Raw genomic sequence first — 21,992 nt, 5'->3', positions numbered from 1 at the left:
CCTTCTGTAGTTGTTGCTGCTCATAGTTTTGAAGAGCTATATTGCTTTTAATGAATCTAAAGCAAAACATTAAAAGTATGCCTCGTATTTCCTTTCATGATCTCCAAAAGCTACAGAATTTTTATTCCATCTATTCTAATGACATTTAATTATTAAATATAACTCAAATGTTAATTTGATAATTACAAAGTTAAATTTGGCAGAGAGTTCCTGTCTTTTTTTCCCCGCAAAATACTATCCCCGTCCCGTCTTCTTTTCCTAACACATTGGATCCTGGCTACAATACAATTCTGCAAACTGTCTCAGTACCAACTTTAAATCTCCCTAAGGTTCATAGCAGACTTATTTGCTTTTGAATATTTCCAGCAAGAATCATTGGATTGAGATTATGTCTCATCTCTGAAGATCAAGCAAAGTTAGGGGGGGTGGGGAGAGAGAGGACAAGCAGTCCCAGAAGATCAACAAAAATAATTGATATTGTGGGCTTTTATGCGTAATTATAAGAAAACTGACTGCACAGTTCCATAAAATTGTTTGTGACAGATTATATGGAAACCAATCATGAATGTTTACTTGCATTTGCTGAAAGACTTCATGAGGGACAGAGTGAGGAGGACATGTTGGGGAGTAGAGAAGGGTGTTTGTGGAGAGAGAAGATAGGAAAATATGATGGATACCTGGTTAGATTTGGTAAGATGGGTATTGTAATATCCTTCCTAATTTTGATATTTTAAGGAAATTCAACCAAAATTACTTCATATGTACTTTATCATGTTAAAAAGAATAAAACTTCTGCTATCATAAAGCTTCAATATCATTTTTTTTTAAATTGTCAACTTGAGAGAAATAGTTTAATTTGTTGAGGTTGGAATAGGTTGATTCGGGTTAGAAATGTTGATTAGTACTGAAGTATTGAAACTAATGCCAATGACACCAAATTCTTTAATTAACATACAATAGATTTGCAGGTTATGACCTTTTATCAGCTGCCACGGAAAAGGGGTATTTATGTAAAGAAATTTGTATGCAATAAATTATCTTTTGTAAAACAAAGCCTGTGGTTCACTGTATTAATTTTAGGCGAGCACAACAAATTTTATTGACAAAAGCTGACCCTTTTCTAGGACTTGATCTTAATTGGATCTAGCTAACTTAATACTATAATTCTGTTCTAGACCTGTACTTTCTCTAAGAGAAGCATAGAGTAATGCCACAATGTTGTAATATACAACTCTGAGAATACACTCGATGACTAGACCTTATTAGTGATATGAAGAAAAGAACCTTCCTACTCTAAATCTGCAACAAAGAGCGAGCCTGTGGCTAGCTGGTTGTGCATTGCAGAGAAGTGCAAGCACTAAACAAGCCAGTTGCATTGTCCCTGTACCTGCCACTTGATAGATTACAGGGTTTATTATGATTGATGAGGTATGGTTAGCCTGCTGGGCTCTGCCAGGCTTTTCACTATTTGTGAAGTGTTTTTGCATCCTGTCGTAAAATGTTACAACCATGTTTTATTGGCCGGTCCAATATAAAGCTGGGAGGAAGTAAGGCTCATTTGCGGTGTGGGAAGCACGCCTTCCTGACCAGTAGCTGAATAGTCATTCACATTTTTCTGGCGGCCAAGGCTTGTAATAAATATGTTGCTATCTGGTAATAACTAGGATGTTTTTTGACATTTGATTATATTTACAAATGTGTCACAAATGAACTCATATGTTAGGATGTTTTGTACAAGTCATATAAAAGTAACATATTTAATTTTTCACTCTATTCAGTAAATTGTAACATGTTTTCCCCAGCTATTAGATTGATGTTAAAACTTTCAGAACTCTATAGGCCCATTGCACTCAAAACCCACACTGTTAGCAAGACCAATTTTAATGCTTTTGTTAAACGGTTCAATGTGGATTTAGTTTTTATTCAAAAAGCTAGAGTATATTTGAAAAGTGGGAAACAAAGCTGTTATACCTTGATCATTTTAATGGAAATTAATGTGCACTCGTTTCTCTCCAGCACCCGTTTATCTCCTAACCAGCTCCTCTTAAAGACCACTGTAACACTTGGTTTGCCATATAAATAGTTGTTGCTCATCTCTTTCATCCTTCTTTAGAGGATCACTTGCTTTGGTATTAACTTTATAAGGGACAGTAATATTGTAACATATTTTGTAAACCACATTATAATCTTGTATGTACACAAAAAAGCTGGAGAAACTCAGCGGGTGCAGCTTGTATCCTTTGCTGGATTTGATTATTTCTTTGAAGATGCACACCGCGTTATAAAATATCTAGGGGAAAATTAATATGCAACCTCATTGTCTCACTAAACATGTTTCCATAATAATTAAACCATCTGTAAATGCTGAGTGATTATTACATCTTGGGAACTGATTTGATCCTAAATAATGTTTCAGATCTTTGAGGTGAGTTTCCTTCCAACCAAAAGCTTTTCACTGTACTTCAGCACGCATGACAATAATTAACTAAACTAAACTTTTTTTTTAATGCCGATAAGGAAAGTATCTGGCATAAACATGATGGGCTAAATGGCCCAACACACTGTGATTTTTAATTCTGACAGATAATGGATTAAAAAAAAACTGTTCTACTTCAAATTTTACATGGAAAATTATCTAGCACCACATGAGAGGTTATGGAAATAGAGGGAACAAATCAATCAAATTCATGTTGTATTACTTCTCTCCTGCATTTTGAAGCCCGAAAGAAAAAAATTAGTAATAAATTATTTTTTTTAAATTGTAAAAATGATGATGGTCTGCTCGATACATTTATATTGAATTCACTGAACGCTCCAATTAAATTGTAACAATATTTGCAACAGGAACAGAGCAGGCTCCAAGTGCATTATAGATGTTAGTTTTTTTTAAATAATAATTAACTGGTCCTTACAAGCACACTTGTACACACGAACAAATTGATTTTAAACTGCATATGGGGGGGGGGATCAGTGTCCGCTGCTTGTTTGATTACTAACAATTTGAAACTTGCTCATTTTTCTACAAATAAATTCATTACAATTCATCCCTTTATAGGTGGCTCCAGAAGAGTATAAAACAAGCATTGGCCGAGTGAATGGATGTTTAAAGAAAAATCTCCCCATCAATGTGAAATGGCTGCTGTGTGGTTGTTTATGTTGCTGTTGCACCTTGGGCTGCAGTCTGTGGCCTGTCATCTGTCTTAACAAAAGAGTAAGTACCTTTTAATTTGGACCATACACACAAATAGGTCAATGTTACGAATTGGTCACTGACTTAGAGCTACTGAGGGAACATTACTTCCTTGAAGGAGACAAAGTAGTTTTTTGTTCTTGTTCTAGCACAATGAGCACTGGTTACAATCTCCCCCGAGTAGCCAGTGTTCATATGTAATATTTTGTAAGTATTAACACACAACTTGGTCACAAGGTATTGTCATTGAGTTCACTTCTATCCATAATTAATTTCAGTGCTGGAACTTCTTCTTTTCATGTCCATCTTGTTACAAATGTTGACCTTGCTGTCATCGTCTGTCGTAAAGAATACACACTCAATTACCTGTCTTTACACCTGCAGACGGAACTGTTTTATGCTATGTTTACCAAATGACTATCATATGTTTTTTTGACACGTGGCTGCTTACTTAATTTGTGTGGACCACTACTGTTAGTCTAGAGTGTTGTCCTGAATGTTGGTTCTATATTTAGAAGAAAATTGTGTCTCGGGCTGAGAAACGAGCCAATCATTTTTGTAGGTAGACGAAAATGCTGGAGAAACTCAGCGGGTGAGGCAGCATTTATGGAGAGAAGGAATAGGCGACATTTATTGCCGAGACCCTTCTTCAGACTGATGTCGGGGGGGAGGGGTGGGTGGGAAAAAGAAAGGAAGAGGCAGAGACAGTAGGCTTGTGGAAGAGCTGGGAAAGGGAAGGATGGGGAAAGCAAGGGGCTATCTGAAATTTGGGAAGTCAATGTTCACACCGCTGGAGTGTAAACTACCCATGTGAAATATGAGGTGCTGTTCATCCAATTTGTGCTGAGCCTCACTCTGGCAATGGAGGAGGCCCAGGACAGAAAGGTCGGATTCGGAATGGGAGAATGAGTTGAAGTGCTGAACCACCGGGAGATCAGGTTGGTTATTGCGAACTGAGCGGAGGTGTTGGGCGAAGCGATCGCCAAGCCTGTGCTTGGTCTCGCCGATGTAGAGAAGTTGACACCTGGAACAGTGGATGCAATAGATGAGGTTGGGGGAGGTGCAGGTGAACCTCTGCCTCACCTCTGAAAGACTGATTAGGTCCCAGGATACCCAACTTTTGCAGTTGTGGCCACAGAGACGGCACTAAAGCAGGCCCTTCGGCTCAACTTGTCCATGCTGACCAAGATGCCCCTTCCATGCTTGCCGCACCTCTTTATGTTTGATCCATATCTCCCTATACTTTGTCGGAGAGACTGCATGAAGCAGGGTGGGAAGAAGTATAGTCTAGATATTTGTGGGAATTGGTAGGTTTATAATAAACGTGTCGATAGTCTATCTCCTGTGATGGAACTTTATCACCCATTCTCCCCATTCTTCCATCTTCACCGTATATGCCCAGGATGATGTGTTTCATAGCAGGACATCCAAGTTGTCCTCATTCTTTAGGGAAAGGGGGTTCCCCATCATAGACGAGGCCCTCACACGTGTCTCCTCGGTACCTCGTAGCTCCGCTCTTGCTCCCCTTCCCCCTAGTCACAACAGGGACAGCCCCTAATCCATGCCTTTCATTCCATCAGCTGTCACAACACATAATCCTACGACATTTTCGCTAACCTCTAATGGGATCTCACCACTAGTCAGTCACATCTTCCCATTTCCACCCCTTTCTACAGAGACCATTCCCTCTGCAATCCCTTAGTTAACTCACCCCTTCCCACCCAAACCACCCTCTCCCTAGGTACCTTCCCCTGCAACCACAGGAGATGCAACACCTGGCCCTGTACCTCCTCCCTCGACCCTGTCCAGGGCACTGACAGTCCTTTCAGGTTAGGCAGAGGTTCACTTGCACCTCCTCCAACCTCATCTACCGTATCCGTTGTTCAAGGTGTGGACTCTAATACATCGGCAAGACCAAACGTAGACTGGGCAATCGTTTCGCGGAACACCTTTGCTCAGCCCTCCTGGGCCTACTTGATCACATTGACCTTTCTGTCCTGGGCCTCCTCCACTGTCAGAATGAGGGCAAATGCAAATTGGAGGAATTTCGCTTGGGCAGCTAACAACCCAGTGGTATGAAAATTGATTTCTCTAACCTCAAGTAACCCTTGCATCCACCCCAGTTCTCCGTAATTCCCCCACCCATGTCATTGTACTAGTTTCAAGGTTGTCTTGAATCTCATTGTAACTTGTTTTCACCCAGCCCACAGCTAGCAATGGCCTGTTTCCTTTATCATTGTTACTTTTTTGCATATCAACACTAAGGGTACATATCAATGACAAAATCCACTGCCACCATTCCCATATTGACCTTGTGTGTAGGAAGGAACTGCAGATGTTGGTTTAAACTGAAGATAGACACTGGTGTAACTCAGCGGGATAGGCAGCATCTCTGGAGAGAAGTGATGTTTCGGGTCTGAAGAAGGGTCTCGACCCAAAACGTCAACCATTCCTTCTCTCCCGGGATGCTGCCTGTCCCACTAAGTTACTCCAGCATTTTGCGTCTACCCACCCTTCCTGTCCTGGGGCCTCTTCCACTGTCAGTGTCAGGCCATATGCAAACTGGAGGAAGAGCACCCTGTATTTCACTTGGGCAGCTTTCAGCCCAGCGGTATGACTCTTGATTTCTCTAATTTCAAGTAGCCCTTGCATTCCCTCTCTCTCTGTCCCTACCCCATTGTAGTCGTCTTTCTAGTTTCACTGTTTGTATCCCTTCATTAAAGCTCTTCCAGGGTCAGGAATGGTGCATTGTGGGCTCCACCTTTCTTGTATCATCGGTGCCGGCTGTGATTTGTTCTGGACCGTTTCATATCTCTAGTATTCCTCTCCCTTGACTCTCAGACTGAAGAAGAGTCTCGAGCGAAACGTCGACTTTTTTTCTCCAGCATTGTATCCATCTTCAGTGTAATAGAGCTCCAGGGGCTAGTGGAGTCAAGGGATATGGGGAGAAGGCAGGCACAGGTTATTGATAGGGGACGATCAGCCATGATCACAATGAATGGCTGTGCTGACTCGAAGGGCCGAATGATCTCCTCCTGCACCTATTTTCTATGTTTCTATGTAAACCAGCATCTGTAGTTCCTACATGCATGAAAGTATGTGGATACTTATCTCTCCCATGTGAGGCAGAAGATAGACACAAAATGCTGAGGTAACTCAGCAGGACAGGCAACATCTTTGGAGCGAAGGAATGGGTGATGTTTTGGGTCGAGACCCTTCTTCAGACCATGTGAGGCTCGACCCCGACGGATTGCTGTGGAAGTTATCCTACAGAAAACATGCAGTTGGAACAGTGATGCTCTGGTGAATCTTAATTAGATTTTCTGTCATTGGATGATTGCATTGTTTCAACATCACTGCTGCCAGAATAAACAAAGGATGCAGCTGCAGACAATTACATATTGTTTTTGCAGTGTGTCACTAATGAGAGAATGAGAAGATTACATTTGTAACTGAGCTAAGCAAGTTTTCTGCCTGAAAGATTGAAGCAGTTGTTCAGATTGACATACTTGTCCAGAAACACCTACTGCTGTATTTATTCAACTCTCGCACATCTTTTTATGAGGATGTTGTCAGGATTTACGAGCATGTTGTCAGGACTAAAGGGTCTGAGCTAAAGGGAGAGGTTGAGCAGGCTGGGGCTCTATTCCTTGAAGCACATGAGGATGAGGGATGATCTCATGGAGGTGTATAAAATGAGAGGAATAGATGCACAGAGTATTTTGCCCAGAGCAGGGGAATCGGGGACCAGAGGACATAGTTTTAAGTTGAAGGGGAAAAGACTTAATGGGAGTCTGAGGGGTATCTTTTTCACACAATGGTGGTATGTGTATGGAACAAGCTGCCAGAGAAGGTAGTTGAGGCAGAGGACTATACCATCATTTAAATGGATAGGGCGAATTTGGTGGGATACGGACCAAAAGCGGGCAGGTGGAACTAATGCAGCTGGAGCATGTTGGCCGGTGTGGGCAAGTTGGGCTGAAGGACCACTTTCCACACTGCATCACTCTATTTAAATCTTTTTATTTAAATTTTGAATTTGACAGCAATTTGCATACATACAATGATAACAGACAGTGATAGTCAGGATATAATTGTACAACAGTATGTAAATGACCCTCAAAACCCTTGCTCTTACCCTTACCCACCCTCGCCACCCGGGGACAAACAACACTCACATACGTACACATTCACACAGATACAATAAGATAAACAAAAAGAAAATGAAAAAAAAAAGGAGTGGGAAGGGAGGGGAGGGGGGGGGGGGGGGGGTTGAGGGGATAGCAGCTGCAATAAGGCAGAGCAGTGATAGAGGGCACTCAGTCCTCTTCCGAGTCCGGAAACAAGTTAAGAGAGTTAACAAGTTCCAGGAAAGGGTTCCATGTATCTAGGAATGTCTTGGTAGCGCCTTTGAGAGAGAACCTACATTTTTCAAGCTTTAAGTTGTAGAGCACTTCCTTGATCCAGCGGGCATGTGTCGGGGGACAGGTAAGCCTCCAGTTAAGCAAGATCAGTCTCCGGGCTAACAAGGTTGTAAAAGCCAGGACCCGCTTCAACGCAACAGAGAGGTTGGTGTTGGGAGGAATACCAAAAATAGCTGACAGTGGGTTTGGAGGAATAGTCTGGCCATAGGCTCTGTTTAGCACATCGAAAGCACTCCTCCAAAAGGTTGCTAGCTTAGGGCAAGACCAAAACATATGACTATTGATTGCATCTGTTGCAAGTGTCTTTAACAGCGGGGTATATTCTAGATAATCTTGCGTTTGTGTAGTGGACTTTGTAAAGGACTTTGCATTGGATTAGGCCATGACGGGCACATATGGAGGAAGAATGGATCAAATCCAAGGCAGAGTCCCATTGCTGGTCTGTTAGTTTCGTATTCAGCTCGCCCTTCCATACAGCTTTTAATGAGGTATGAGGTTTCAATATAACCGACCCTAACAAGTTGTACAAAAAAGAGATGCATTTCTTCCGGTTGGGATCTAGAGCTAGGATGGAATCGGTCAGGGTTTCAGGGGGACGATTTGGGAAATGGGGGAATATCTTCTTCACAAAATCCCTAATCTGGAAAAAACGAAAAAGGTGGGAGTTTGGGAGGCTATAGTTGGACGAAAGCTCTGCAAAAGAGGAAAAAAAGCCATCCTTGTATAGGTTTTTGATACTACTGATGCCATTACTATGCCAGGGTTTGAATGCGGAGTCTGTACTTGAAGGTTTAAAGATGTGATTTTTAAGCAGTGGGGTCAAGATGGAAGGGCCTTGTAAACCAAAGTTTTTCCTAAGTTGACTCCATATCTTGAGCGAGAGGGACGCAATTGGGCCTGCCCCCGCAGATGTTATAGAAAGGGGGAGTTGAGAGCATAGGACAGACCGCAACGGGAGATGTGAACTCGCCTTTTCCATGTGTACCCAGATCGGTAGGTGGTCGCAATCATCATTCATCCAGTACAGGATTTTTTGCAAGTTAGCAGCCCAGTAGTATCGCCTAAAGTCAGGAAGTGCCAAACCGCCGTCACTCTTAGGAGACTGTAGTACCGTCTTTCGAATTCTGGCCGGTTTGCTGCCCCATAAAAATTTAGATATTCTCCTTTCTAATTTATCAAAAAAAGATTTAGTGATAAATATAGGAACATGCTGGAAAAGATACAGGAATTTGGGTAGGACGACCATCTTGACCAGATTTATCCGGGCCGTGAGGGATAACGGTAAAACTGACCAGCGGTCAAAGTCTCTTTCAGCTTTCTCAACCAGAGGCAGGAAGTTTGTGCGGAACATATCAGATATAGGTATTGTGATAAAAACGCAGAGGTAGCGAAATCCGTCCTCCGCCCATTTAAATGAGGTTAAAGAGCGAGGGAGCTGCTTAGCCGATGAGTTCATCGGTAATAGTTCACTTTTTTGGTAGTTAAGTTTATAACCAGAGTACGCACCGAATCGTTCTAAAATATTCGTAATCACAGGGAGAGAGCTGACTGGATTCGAGATGTACAGGAGCAGGTCATCCGCATACAATGAGACTTTATGAATTGTGTCAAACCGTGTGATACCTTTAAAGCCCTTCTCTGAGCGTAACCAAACCGCCAAGGGCTCTATCGCGACAGCAAACAGAAGTGGTGATAACAGGCAACCCTGCCTGGTACCTCTCCGAAGGGGGAAGTGGGGCGACAGTGTGTCGTTTGTTTGTACTGAGGCCACCGGGGACGAGTATAATAGACTGACCCAATGAATGAAACTATTGCCGAGGCCAAACCTGTCCATCGCCTCGTATAGGTACTTCCACTCGACCCTGTCGAAAGCTTTTTCAGCGTCGAGGGAGACCACCATCTCCGGGGTCTCACTACTTGTTGAATGGATGATGTTAAGGAGACGCCTAGTATTGTGGGAGGACTGTCGGCCTGGCATAAACCCTGTTTGATCTAACGAGATAATAAAGGGCATCACTTGTTGAAGACGGAGCGCAAGAACTTTAGAAAGGATTTTGAGGTCCACATTCAAGAGTGAAATTGGTCTATAGCTACTACAAAGCAGGGGATCTTTCTCCTTTTTAAGAATTAGGGAGATAGTAGCCCACGACAAGGTGGGCGGTAGGCGACGATGTAAAAACGCCTCATTGTACATATCTCTCAGGACTGGTGCGAGAAGAGCAGAGAAAGCTTTGTAATATTCTACAGTGAAGCCATCAGGACCGGGCGACTTTCCGCTTTCCGCTCCGTCAGGACTAAAGGGTCTGAGCTAAAGGGAGAGGTTGAGCAGGCTGGGGCTCTATTCCTTGAAGCACATGAGGATGAGGGATGATCTCATGGAGGTGTATAAAATGAGAGGAATAGATGCACAGAGTATTTTGCCCAGAGTAGGGGAATACTTACAAAATTCTTAAGGGGTTGGACAGGCTAGATGCAGGAAGATTGCTCCCGATGTTGGGGAAGTCCAGGACAAGGAGTCACAGCTTAAGGATAAGGGGGAAATCCTTTAAAACTGAGATGAGAAGAACTTTTTTCACACAGAGAGTGGTGAATCTCTGGAACTCTCTGCCACAGAGGGTAGTCGAGGCCAGTTCATTGGCAATATTTAAGAGGGAGTTAGATGTGGCCCGTGGGGCTAAGGGGATCAGAGGGTATGGAGAGAAGGCAGGTACGGGATACTGAGTTGGATGATCAGCCATGATCATATTGAATGGCGGTGCAGGCTCGAAGGGCCGAATGGCCTACTCCTGCACCTAATTTCTATGTTTCTATGAATCGGGGACCAGAGGACATAGTTTTAAGTTGAAGGGGAAAAGACTTAATGGGAATCTATGGGGTAACTTTTTCACACAAAGGTGGTATGTGTATGGAACAAGCTGCCAGAGAAGGTAGTTGAGGCAAAGGACTATACCATCATTTAAATGGATAGGGCGAATTTGGTGGGATACGGACCAAAAGCGGGCAGGTGGAACTAATGCAGCTGGAGCATGTTGGCCGGTGTGGGCAAGTTGGGCTGAAGGACCACTTTCCACACTGCATCACTCTATAACTGACTCTTTTGAAACTTTCTTTCAACAGTAATACATTTTGAGTGCAGAGATTATGTAGGCAAAAGCGGTGTTTGTGTTTGTCATGTTTATAATAGTGGCATTTAACAGATAGCAATGATTAGAGTGGCATTGACTGAGGGAAGAATATTATTACACTTCAAATTTTATTGCTGAACAGCAGATGGAACTGAAGCATAACATATAATGGAAGCACTTATCACATGACAATGCAGCAGTTTGCGTTTTTAGAATGTGATGAGAATTATAATATCCTAAGTATAGAGATGAAGCACTAATAACATTGCAGTAACATTTTATGAACTTAAAATTTTTAAATATTTAAACTTTATTGGTTTGCTAAATTTAGTGGTTTAATGATGCATTTGTGAATATCAGCATGACATTATAGAAGGATGAACATTTTGCAATAGGAAATGCAGTTATTAATGTTAACTTTATTTGATGTTTATGTCGGATCAGTCCTGCTGATAATGATTATTAAAAATATATATATCTTGCATACATTGCATTTGGTTATTTCATGCAATGTTTAAGTCTATTTCAGCCATGGCCCAACCTTGCAAACTTTGAAAATGCCCAAGGACTAAAACGTTGGGTGCTACTAAACATGTGTTTCATTCACATACTTGACAGCGTTGCATGGAGTCTGCATCAGGATCGTCGGGAAGTGGGTGAGAGGAGAGGACTTGGTGGTGAGAGAAAGGGGGTCAATTGATGGAGGGTGCAGGAAAGATTGGAGACATTGAGGGATCAAGGCATGGGCTAATTTGGGGCAATGGGTGTTGGAAGAAGAATCCAAAGCAACAACGACATATGTGCTAGGACCACTTTAATGGACATCTGTTGCTGCTAAGAAAGTGTGAGTTGTAACAAGAGAATAATGTCATATGGATATATATAGCCAACACTTTATTGAATGTGAAAAGGTTGAATTTCTGGAATGATATAAAAGAGTATCCAAGCTGCATTTTCAGTTCTGTGGGACAGAAATACAAAGCTTCTAGGCCAGAGTTTAATGACTGGGTAGATAGTAAACACAAACAATTTACGGAACCTGTTGGTGCAGAAGTAAATTGCAGTTGTTACAGGCCACACCTTGAATCCTCCAGATTCTTCAACAATCATATCTTGACATGTTTTTCTGCTAAAGAAAGGGTTCTTCAACAGCTTATCTACCTGTGACCACACTTTTCACGGAACTATGTAGCTATACTTCTAGGTCTCCCTGGTCTTCAACATTCTCCAAACCCCTACCGTTCACTGTGAAGGTTCTGCCCTGTTTTTTTCCCCCCAAATGCAGCAACATCTCATCTAGATTAAATTCCACTAGCCATTTTTTGGCCCACTTGCCCACCTGATCAAGTCACCAGTGATTCTTGATAACCATTTTCATTGTCTATGATACCACCTATTTAAGTGTCATCTTCAAACTTACCACATCATGCTTGTAGGCAGACAAAAATGCGGGAGAAACTCAGCGGGTGAGGCAGCATCGGGTCCGAAATGTTGCCGTTTTCCTTCGCTCCATAGATGCTGCCTCACCCGCTGAGTTTCTCCAGCATTTTTGTCTACCTTCGATTCTCCAACATCTGCAGTTCTTTCTTAAACATCATGCTTGACATTCTCATCCAAATTGTTGACATACATGACAGACCGCAATGGGCCCAGCACTAATCCCTGAGGCACATCGCCAGTCGGCACCACCACCTTGTTTCGTATAATTAAGCCAAGTCTGTATCCAGTTAGTTAACTCTTCCTGAATACCATGCAATTTTGTTGTTGGTGTCATGAAATGTTCAGCTGTCAGTTGTTGCACTATGCTCAACTTTGCATAATCACTGTCATTAGTCAATTTAAAACATGCATATTTGCAGTCTCCACCCCACCTTTCACCTTTCCTTCTCTGCAACTTCAATTATTCAACTTTCTATGTAGTTTCGATGGAAGTTCATCAACCTGAAACGTCAGTCTTTTCCCTCTCCACAGACACTGCTGGACCCTACTATATTTCCAGGTTTTTGTTCATTTCACAGCTTTCTTGTTTTACTCTACGCTTTGGAATGCTCTCTAATATCTTCCAGTGCTTCAAAAGAAGTAATCACGGCACAATTACTTATTTTGAAAGGTGGTTTACTGCAGTCCTCAATTACAGCTTTAAACTAATGCCATTGTACTCTATATACCGTATGTGTCTCAGATGTAGGATGGAAAGAGGAAGGAGTACATCCATTCATTTATTTACTTCGCTATTTTATCTGAAGAAGAATGTGCTGCCGTTCGAGAGGATACAGAGATGTATGAAAATGATCCTGGGAAAGAATGGGTTAATGTATGAGGAGCGTCTGGTGGCTCTCCTGTACTCGCTGGAGTTTAGGATGAGGGGGGGGGGGGGTGGGGGGTGGGGGGTTCATTGAAATCTACTAAATAATGAAGGGCCTAGGTAGAATGGATGAGGAGAGAGTGTTTCTCATAGTGTATACCTTTTAGAATGGGGATGAGGAGGAATTTCTGGGGTGGTGAAACTGGAATTCATTGCCGCAGAAGGCAGTGGAGGCCAAGTTATTGGGTATTTTTAAATTGAAGATTGATAGGTTCTTGATTAGTAAGGGCGTCAAAGGTTACAGGGAGCAGGCAGGAGAAGGGTTGAGAGGGAAAAATAGATCAGCCATGATCTAATGGCAGAGCAGACTCAATGGGACGAATGGCCTATTACTGCTCCTTTGCCATATGAATCTTAATTTATTTGTGTATATTTATACTCTAACCCTCCCCCAAATTAAAGTGACATAACATGTTTACAACTCCAGCAGCAAAACCAGTTTATTTTTTTAAACATTAGTTCAATTTATCTGTCTAAGTATTTCTAATATTTTCTATTTTTGGACCAAATATTCTTTGCTCTTGCCTTGAAGCTTTTCTGAAATTCCTATGAAGGCTAGTAGAATTAATAACCTGGTTCTGACGTTTAATGTCTTTTATTACTAATAGTATTTATTAATATTCTTTTAGTAAACCTCTTTGTTAAGAAATGGATTTGGTGTGTGGTTTTATGTAGACTGGTTACTATCTCTTCTGATGGTCTTGATTTAAAAAGCAAGCTTCAACTATGTAATGGGCAACTTTTGTAATGCTAGAGCAAAACGAAAAACGCTTTTACGAATTGTCTACGTTATTGTATAAATGCTCTGTTAAGTATAATACTGAAAAAAAACGATTTAATATTTTTCAGACTAGAAGATCAATACAAAAGCTGTTAGAATGGGAGAACAACAGATTGTATCACAAGGTGAATAAATAGTAATTCTATATTCAGAGCATATATATTCTAATTATGCTGGTTTATGACTTGAAGGTAAAGCTGTCATGCCAGATTATTGATAAAGATTATCGATGTGGAAATTCAACCAGTTCATTCCACATGGTGGCGCTGTATTTTGCTTGTCCATTTCAACACCTTGACCTGAAGAAACATTTTAAAGTATTAAAGATGTTATATTTTCTCTACATTGTATTGTGTTCATTCGCATTGAGATAATTTGGGCATCTATTCCATCTTGATTCTAAATCACTTATATTGCTGAATTGTGAAGGTTTCTTTTAGGAAGGGCTGGATGAAAACCTAAAACTGTAGGACATTAGAAAATCTTGAACTCTGCTGAAACTATTCAAACTGCTCTAAATTTCTTGAGTTATTATTGCATTGGTCCCGGGACAACAGACAAGTTGATTCCAAAATGATTGAAACCACTTTTCTGCAACTGTTCCATTCTCCTTCACTAATTCTCCATGACAGTGCATTTATACTTCTGTTCACTTCTAACAAAAGACAATATTCCTGTCATTGACATCTAGTCATCTCCAAGCATGTGTTTTGGGGTGGGGAGATAGTCTTCCATAACATGTTGCCCCTCAGTGATGTGTTTTGCAGACATTGGATCAGTTCACATATGCATACAGGGAGTAAACAGATCTACTTTATTATTTTTCTGGACTACTGTTCTGGTATGAAGTCCAGGGCATATTGCATCTTCTTTCAGATGAATATGAAGATATCAGATTGAAGCTTTCATTTTTCAGGACCTACTGACATTTAAAGCTGTGGGCATTTTCTCAGGAGGATTCCAAGTCCAGATTATGTATCATGTTTGATTTTTCTGAACTGGGTTTTATATTCATAATTGAGACATTTTAAGATCAGAAATTGCTCTAAAGTCTGTGCTTCATCCGATCTGATGCCCTTGATACCAAAAAATTAGTTGGATTTGTACTTATCCAAGTGCAGTAAGCTTGTTTAAATTGGAGCTGTCAATATCCTGAACCAGTTTTTGATTTGCACATTCATAAATTTCTTCTTTATATTTAATTGCAATCCTTGTCCTAATTTTAGATTCAACCATGACCGTGTTTCTTTTGCAATCCTCGTTACTTTTCTCGACAATTTTGGGCTCTTGTGAATTTCCCTCATTAAAACGTGACTAGAACTTTCCTCTCAATTCCCATAATGTCTCACATTCACTATAATCTTTTAGGTACAGCTTTTCAGCACGGCCTTGAATTATTCCTTTGTTCTCCCTGCAGGTTTGTTATCTGTCTCTCAGGAATTCTGTATAAACCATCTTTAGGATGTGTTGCACATTGGTTTGGTATATTTTCTATGGTGAAATACGACTTGTTTGTTAAATGGAGAGAAGTAGGAAGAATAATCTTAACATAATTCAGTGCTGCCAGTATCACTGAGTCATCATTTGCAGCATTTAAAACTCCTTCAATATTCTGAATGTAGATGGTTTAATAATTTAATGGAATTTTTGTTAATTGTCATATAGTTTGATTACTTCTGCACAAAGTTTGGCTCGTGTATTGCTTTTATTCCTCAACTAAATCTATTTTTCTATTTCTGAAATTAGCTTGGGTTGCATTGGAAGTTAAGTAAAAGGAAATGCGAGTCCAGTAACATGATGGAATATGTAAGTATAACTGCTTTTTAGTCATGTAGTTCTTTTCTTGATGGCACTTTCAAACAGAGTTTGTTCGCCAACGTCTATTTGGGATTTGCTATGAACAGTCACCTGCAGACCTCATTAGAATTATGACCAAATGTAAATGTTGAATCCCTGATGTTAATTCCTTTGATAGCAATATTTATCGAAGTATGATTTTAATGTCCTTGGAAAGCAGAACGACTGGAATTCCATGGAAATCTCTATACAGTATTTAAGCAATATTGAGCACCAAGGAGATAGATTCTGGTTGTTACCCAATCATCTCAACCCCAGGAAATAACCAGGGATGTTCCATAACCCAGTGATTTTTACAATGCTTCAGCAGTGATCTCCTTTCCATCATGGCCTCAGAAGATATATATTGGATTGTAAAATATACCATTCCATATCCAAATCCATGGCAAATAAAGCGACAAGTGGGCAACATTCAAGCTGAGGTTGAAGTGTTGATTTACATATTTTTATTGTTATGCGAGTACCTGGCATTGACCAGAACTAGAAAGAAAATTTGACTGCCTCTTCTAGACGATCAGTAAAGGGCCTGTCCCACGAGCATGCGACTCCATGCGGCAAGCGCGACCTAAAGGGCCTGTCAAATGAGCATGTGACTCCATGCGGCAAGTGCGACCTAACGTGGTCGCTTGAGCCATACGGCCTCGCGGGGCCGGTCCCACTTCGATCGCCGGAGCCGTATGGAGTTGTGCGGAGCTGGCCCCGACATCGCACGGGGCTCCGAAAAACTGACCATGTTCAAAAATTGTGCTCGGCAACGGCCTGCCGACCCGCAGCCGCCTCGACGCCGTACGTCACGCGCGAATTTCCCGCGGACTTCGCTCGAACTTCATGTCACTCACTCAACCTCCGCGCGGCCACCGCTTCTGGTTTGGTTGCGCTTGCCGCATGCAGGTCGCATGCTCGTGGGACAGGCCCTTAATTCTCGAATTATCTCACTGCCAATATCATCCCAGGTCATCATTTGACTTGAAACTTCACCAGATCAGCCATATGATTACTGTTGTTATAACAACAGTTCAAAAGATGGGTATTCTGTGTTAAGGGACTCTCTCAATTCAATCACCACCCTTTCCAACAAAGTATGTTATGAGCCGGATAAAATAGTCTATTTATCTGAATTGGTGGAATGATGACACTGGAAGTTTGACCCTCCTTGATTGACACCAATTAATCATATTGAATATTTACTCCCTGAAACATGGTTTGAAATATATCATGTATGAATATGCAATGCAGCTACTAGCTAAGACTAGTTTGACAGCACCTTTTTAAAATGGGTAACATCTTGCTGCTAAGGCTACAGGCAACAACACCGCATGCAAACATTATTGCTCCCACTCCATCTCATCCCAAATACAGTCTAACTTGGATTTGTTGTGTCAAAATATTGAAGCCCCCAACACCGCAAATAATGCAGTAATACCTTCTCACGGTCTTTGAGTTTCACTTTGGTTCATTATTGTCACTTGTACCGAGGTATCCAGTCAGCGGGAAGACAATATGATTACAATCAAGCCATCTACAGTGCACAGATACAGGATGAAGGGAATGTTTATTAGTGCAAGGTAAAGTCCGATTAAAGATAATCTGAGGGTCTCCAATGAGGTAGGTGGTAGGTCAGGGCCACTCTCTAGTTGTCAACAATGGGCTCTGATAGCTATTGTAATTGGTTAGCCCAGACCTAGAATTATAGTGAAAGGTGGTAAAGTCTGAAACTAATCACTCACCTGCTTAGTTTAAAATAAAACAGCATGTGAGTTAGTTTTGTGAAATGTATTTGTTGTGTCAGCATACATGTAAAATGCATCTATTTAAATGAAATTTAATACTACACTGCACACAATTGTTCTTGGTAGATTTAGATGCTTTTTTTTGCTATTTGCAGAATGTTCACTGTTAAATACTGTTTAAGGCCAAAGTAACTTGTTCTTGTTCTTCACAGGTAATATTAATAGAATTCTTACCAAAATTCCCTATATTCCGACCGGACTAAGAAAAAAAGCCAACCATCAAGAAAAACCATATCATTCCTGCCCTGAGTGCCTTGTAGATACCTGAACAGATGACTGCCAATACACCTGTTTTAAGTAATCTACTGTAGTGAGTGTAGATACCTTTCTAATGTATTTTTCCTTCACAAGCATATTTTGCACATGTATTATTTTCTTTCTTTAAGGTGTTGCATTCCCTCACTCTTGAAGACTGAGGTGTTTCACTTTGAAAGAATTTCAATCTTGTACATAATGCTTCCGTTCATATTGTACAGTGTGGTATGTTAATGTTTACAGAATATTTCTCTTTTACTACACCTCAAGAATATTGAAATATAGAAGGATTTTTTCATTAACTGTGACAATGTTTGCGTAGATTTCAATCTGTTTTCATAATGAGATTAGCAATGTAACTGGAAGAGAGAGTGCATTGTAGGAACAATTACTCCCATTGAAGTAAAATATAAAATCTAATATATTCTGCATTTGAAAATGACCTAGGAAGTGGAGTAGATAGTGTGGGGGGTGGAAAGGGTAAATGAGGTCACCAGTGCAAAATTGATGTGAAGCATCAATCTGTCTCCTGAAATTTAGATCAATTTGAGCTAAATTTTCAGTGGCAAGTACAGGTTTGATTAATAATTATAACCAAAAACTAAGCTTACCTCTATTTTTGGCGCTAATTGAATTTTTCAAATATTCTGGTCGTTTAAGTGTCAATTTTAGTGTGCTAATCATTGAAAGTAATATTGAATTTTGTATCTCATTTAAATGGATGAAAGATATAGCAATCAAAGAAGGTTGTTTTCTTGTGGTTTCTGTGATCAGACTGTCCTCGTAAGTAGTTCTTAACCACTCTCACATTACACTCACTCGTTTATTTTCTTGGTCTTTACTTTACCTTGTTTTGTCTTCCCTGAAATTGACTGAAATATTTATTTCCTTTGCAAAAGTGTTCTTGGCTTCATTGGTTAAACATCAAGTTTGATTCCTTTTCAGTAATAGTTGCAGACTATTTAAATTAGTTGCAGGCTACTTGGAAGTTATTATAGGGGAAAATGCATTGTAAATATTTGCTTCAGCTCCAAAGCATGTTGTTATAGAATGAGTATCTTTGCATCGTCATAGGTACAGGAGACAATGTTAGTGAAATTATATTTGTGGTTTAACTTTCCAGCCAGGAATGTAAACTTGAACTGCAAATGTTGTATCTAAAACACATCACAGCAACCTTTTAGTGAATAGAGTTGATCCTCTGAATTTTAAAAAAACTGGTCTTTCAGGGTTCAGCAAAATTTTGATTGAAGAAATTAATTAATGGTAACTTTTTTTAATGTATATTGTTGAAAATTGCAGAATTATTGGAAACTCCCGTAGACCAATTCCATTCAGTACAAAGTTTTTCTGATTGTAGAAGATTACCCTTATTGTCCTGGACATTTTTGATCCACTGAAACCAATGATGCAGTGGCCAATATCTACTGTCATACTCTCCAGCTACAAGTTTAATTTGTTTGTTTTCACTCTGCCTAGTGGTTCCAAGAATTTGATGATTTAAATAAAGATGGTCCCCATACTATTTATTTTAATTTCCTTTATTAACATTGTCTATTTACACTATCCATTCAGTTTTTTGGCAGTTCATAGAGGACCACTTTTTACTGTTTCTCTTCAACCTTCACCCCTCACTCACCCTTCCACCATGCCACATTTTAATTTCTAGAACTTTTAAGAATTTGTCAAATGTAATTTTTAACCAGATCTTAAACTGAATAAAATTTGTTCAGAGATAGGTGGAAGTGCCAAAGTAATTATATGGTTGCATCCGTGGGAGTAATTGCCCAAATCACTAAAACCAGTGAGAGTTTTTTATCTATTTGTCAAAAACAACAAAATCCAGTGTATGAAACTAGGATAAAAGGGATGGATTGCAAATATATCAAACTGCAATTGACCAAGACTTTTTAATGTAGCTCCCAATTAAGAATGGGGTTCCCAAGTTAACAAAGCATGTTGATTACCATAAGCTACACTAACCCACATTTTTAAAAACATTGAATCAAATTTTGGCATGCATTTCTTCATTTTAATTTTTGGGGATGGTGGGGGGGGGGGGGGGGGAAGAGATTAGTTTAAAACTATATACTTGCAGGAAGAAGACGTCAATACCAGGAATTAATTAGATTAAATTTAATGCGTCAGATTTTTTTTTTTTATTGTGCGCTCAGCATGTTGCTTCACGATTTGAAAGGTTCCTTTTGGTGCCCATTTTACTCTTAATTGTGCTTTTTGCCAGAACATTTCATCATAAATGGATTGAAAAATGTTATAATGTAATAGCAATTTGAAATATTCAAGAGATAGCTATGCGAATGATCCCTGATATTCCTGCACACTCAAAATATGTACTTTTTTTACTTTTACCTTTTTAAAAGGAAGGGAATGTTCATTTTCAAATGTTTTTAAATAACCAATTTCAAGTTTTTATAATTTGGATGTGCCACAAATGGATCTTAACTGCAGGAAAACAAAATTTTGAATTGTAGTTTTATGCTATTAAGGAGGCAAATTCGTCAAATCTGCTTGTGGTTAAAAGGAGTTTGAAAACAATAATTGTTTCAACAATCAAGATGCACAGTGGATTCAACACTTGTAAATTACATCAAAAGTTATTATTTGCCGGCATCCCTTTTTGGGTGAAAAATGCAGAACACACATTCTTAGTTGTTCAGTAACTTTATTTGACAGATTAATTATCAAGCGGTGCATGTCAGTTTATAAATGATGTCAGCAGAAGGATATAAACACACTTTCATTTGAATAAGGAGTTACATTTGCAAAGACTCATCATGGTTGGCTTTATGTATTATTAAACACAAGCAGGGGAAGACAAAAAATATACCTAAATATTAGTCTTTGCAAGTTTATACCAATATGCTCAAGTGTTGATTGTGCAGCAATTGATAAGTACATGATTAAAATTCCAGTGTTTTGTGAAAAACGTATTGGCCAAAACAGTAAAATGCTGTACTTGTGAATTGTAGATCGCATTAGAAATGTTTAACAAGCCATTCGTTCAATTACTTATTTACATTTTTTTAATCTCAGTGATTTGAGTTTCTTTAATTCCCTTTCTTCTCTTCTCTACTTTCCCCAAAATTATGTTATCATAGTTAAGATGTTAGCTATTTGTCTATTTCTGGAATGTATTATTTTCAGCTGATGTTTTTCATCTTAATAAGTCATTATCAACATGTATAAATAAAGTAAGTTTAAATATAGTGATGTTTTGACTTTCTTCCACTCCTCTTGCTACCCTTATTACATTGTCACATGTAATTATTACAAAAATACAATCCACAATTTTTAATTTTGCATTAAGGACTTTCTGGGCAGGTACTGATGTTAAATGGTTCCATAATCCTCTTAATTCCTACAGGCTAACTAATTTCTGTTCTATATGCCTTTCAGCCTTAAGAACAGAACTGGTTACTGCTTGCTAATTAAATGGTTGAATATGGTAAAATACTCACATTTTGTTTCCAAGTTTTCTCCTTGCATCACATAAAATTAAACAAAATGCCTAGAAACATAGAAAATAGGTGGAGTGGGCCATTCAGCCCTTCGAGCCTGCACCGCCATTCAATATGATCATGGCTGATCATCCAACTCAGTATCCCATCCCTGCCTTCTCTCCATACCCCCTGATCCCTTTAGCCAAAAGGGCCACATCTAACTCCCTCTTAAATATAGCCAATGAACTGTCCTCAACTTCCTTCTGTGGCAGAGAATTCCACAGATTCACCACTGTGTAAAAAAATGATTTTCTCATCTCGGTACCAAAAGACTTCCCTCTTATCCTTAAACTGTGACCCCTAGTTCTGGACTTCCCCAACATCGGGAATAATCTTCCTGCATCTAGCCTGTCCAGCCCCTTAAGAAGTGTTTACAATGTTTTTGGCAAAATATTCTCTGTTGGGTCCAATCAGCGTGCTGTAGGGATACCCGTAGTAAGCTAGTGTGTAGGGATCACAGGAGTAGACACAAAGTGCTGGAGTAAGTCAGCGGATCAGTCAACATCTCTGGAGAAATGGATAGGAGCGGAAAAGGCTGCAAAAAGTTGTAAACACTGCCCAGGCCATCACCTACTGACCTCCCTACTATCAAGGGGATCTATCGCAGTCACTGCCTCAAAGGCTGCCAACATCATTAAGAACCCACATCATCCTGGCCACACACTCATCTCTCCGCTGCCATTA

The 21,992-nt window shown here is 40.0% G+C and overlaps 1 protein-coding gene across 1 annotated transcript in view; it reads left to right on the top strand.

Annotated features, from left to right (window-relative positions):
- Window positions 1–19,871, top strand: part of chic1 (cysteine-rich hydrophobic domain 1) — a 31,466-nt gene extending 11,595 nt beyond the window's left edge. Inside the window, exons 3-6 of the mRNA XM_055643548.1 lie at window positions 3,056–3,211; window positions 13,954–14,010; window positions 15,632–15,691; window positions 17,685–19,871. Coding sequence (XP_055499523.1) covers window positions 3,056–3,211; window positions 13,954–14,010; window positions 15,632–15,691; window positions 17,685–17,735 — 324 coding nt within the window. The 3' untranslated portion in view covers window positions 17,736–19,871. The remainder of the gene's footprint in view (window positions 1–3,055; window positions 3,212–13,953; window positions 14,011–15,631; window positions 15,692–17,684) is intronic.
- Window positions 19,872–21,992: the final 2,121 nt, after the last annotated feature.

This window comes from Leucoraja erinacea, chromosome 12, assembly GCF_028641065.1.
Source record: "Leucoraja erinacea ecotype New England chromosome 12, Leri_hhj_1, whole genome shotgun sequence".
NCBI lineage: Eukaryota > Metazoa > Chordata > Chondrichthyes > Rajiformes > Rajidae > Leucoraja > Leucoraja erinaceus.
Note: the sequence above shows the minus strand (reverse complement) of the source record. Positions and strands in the feature narration are given on the sequence as shown.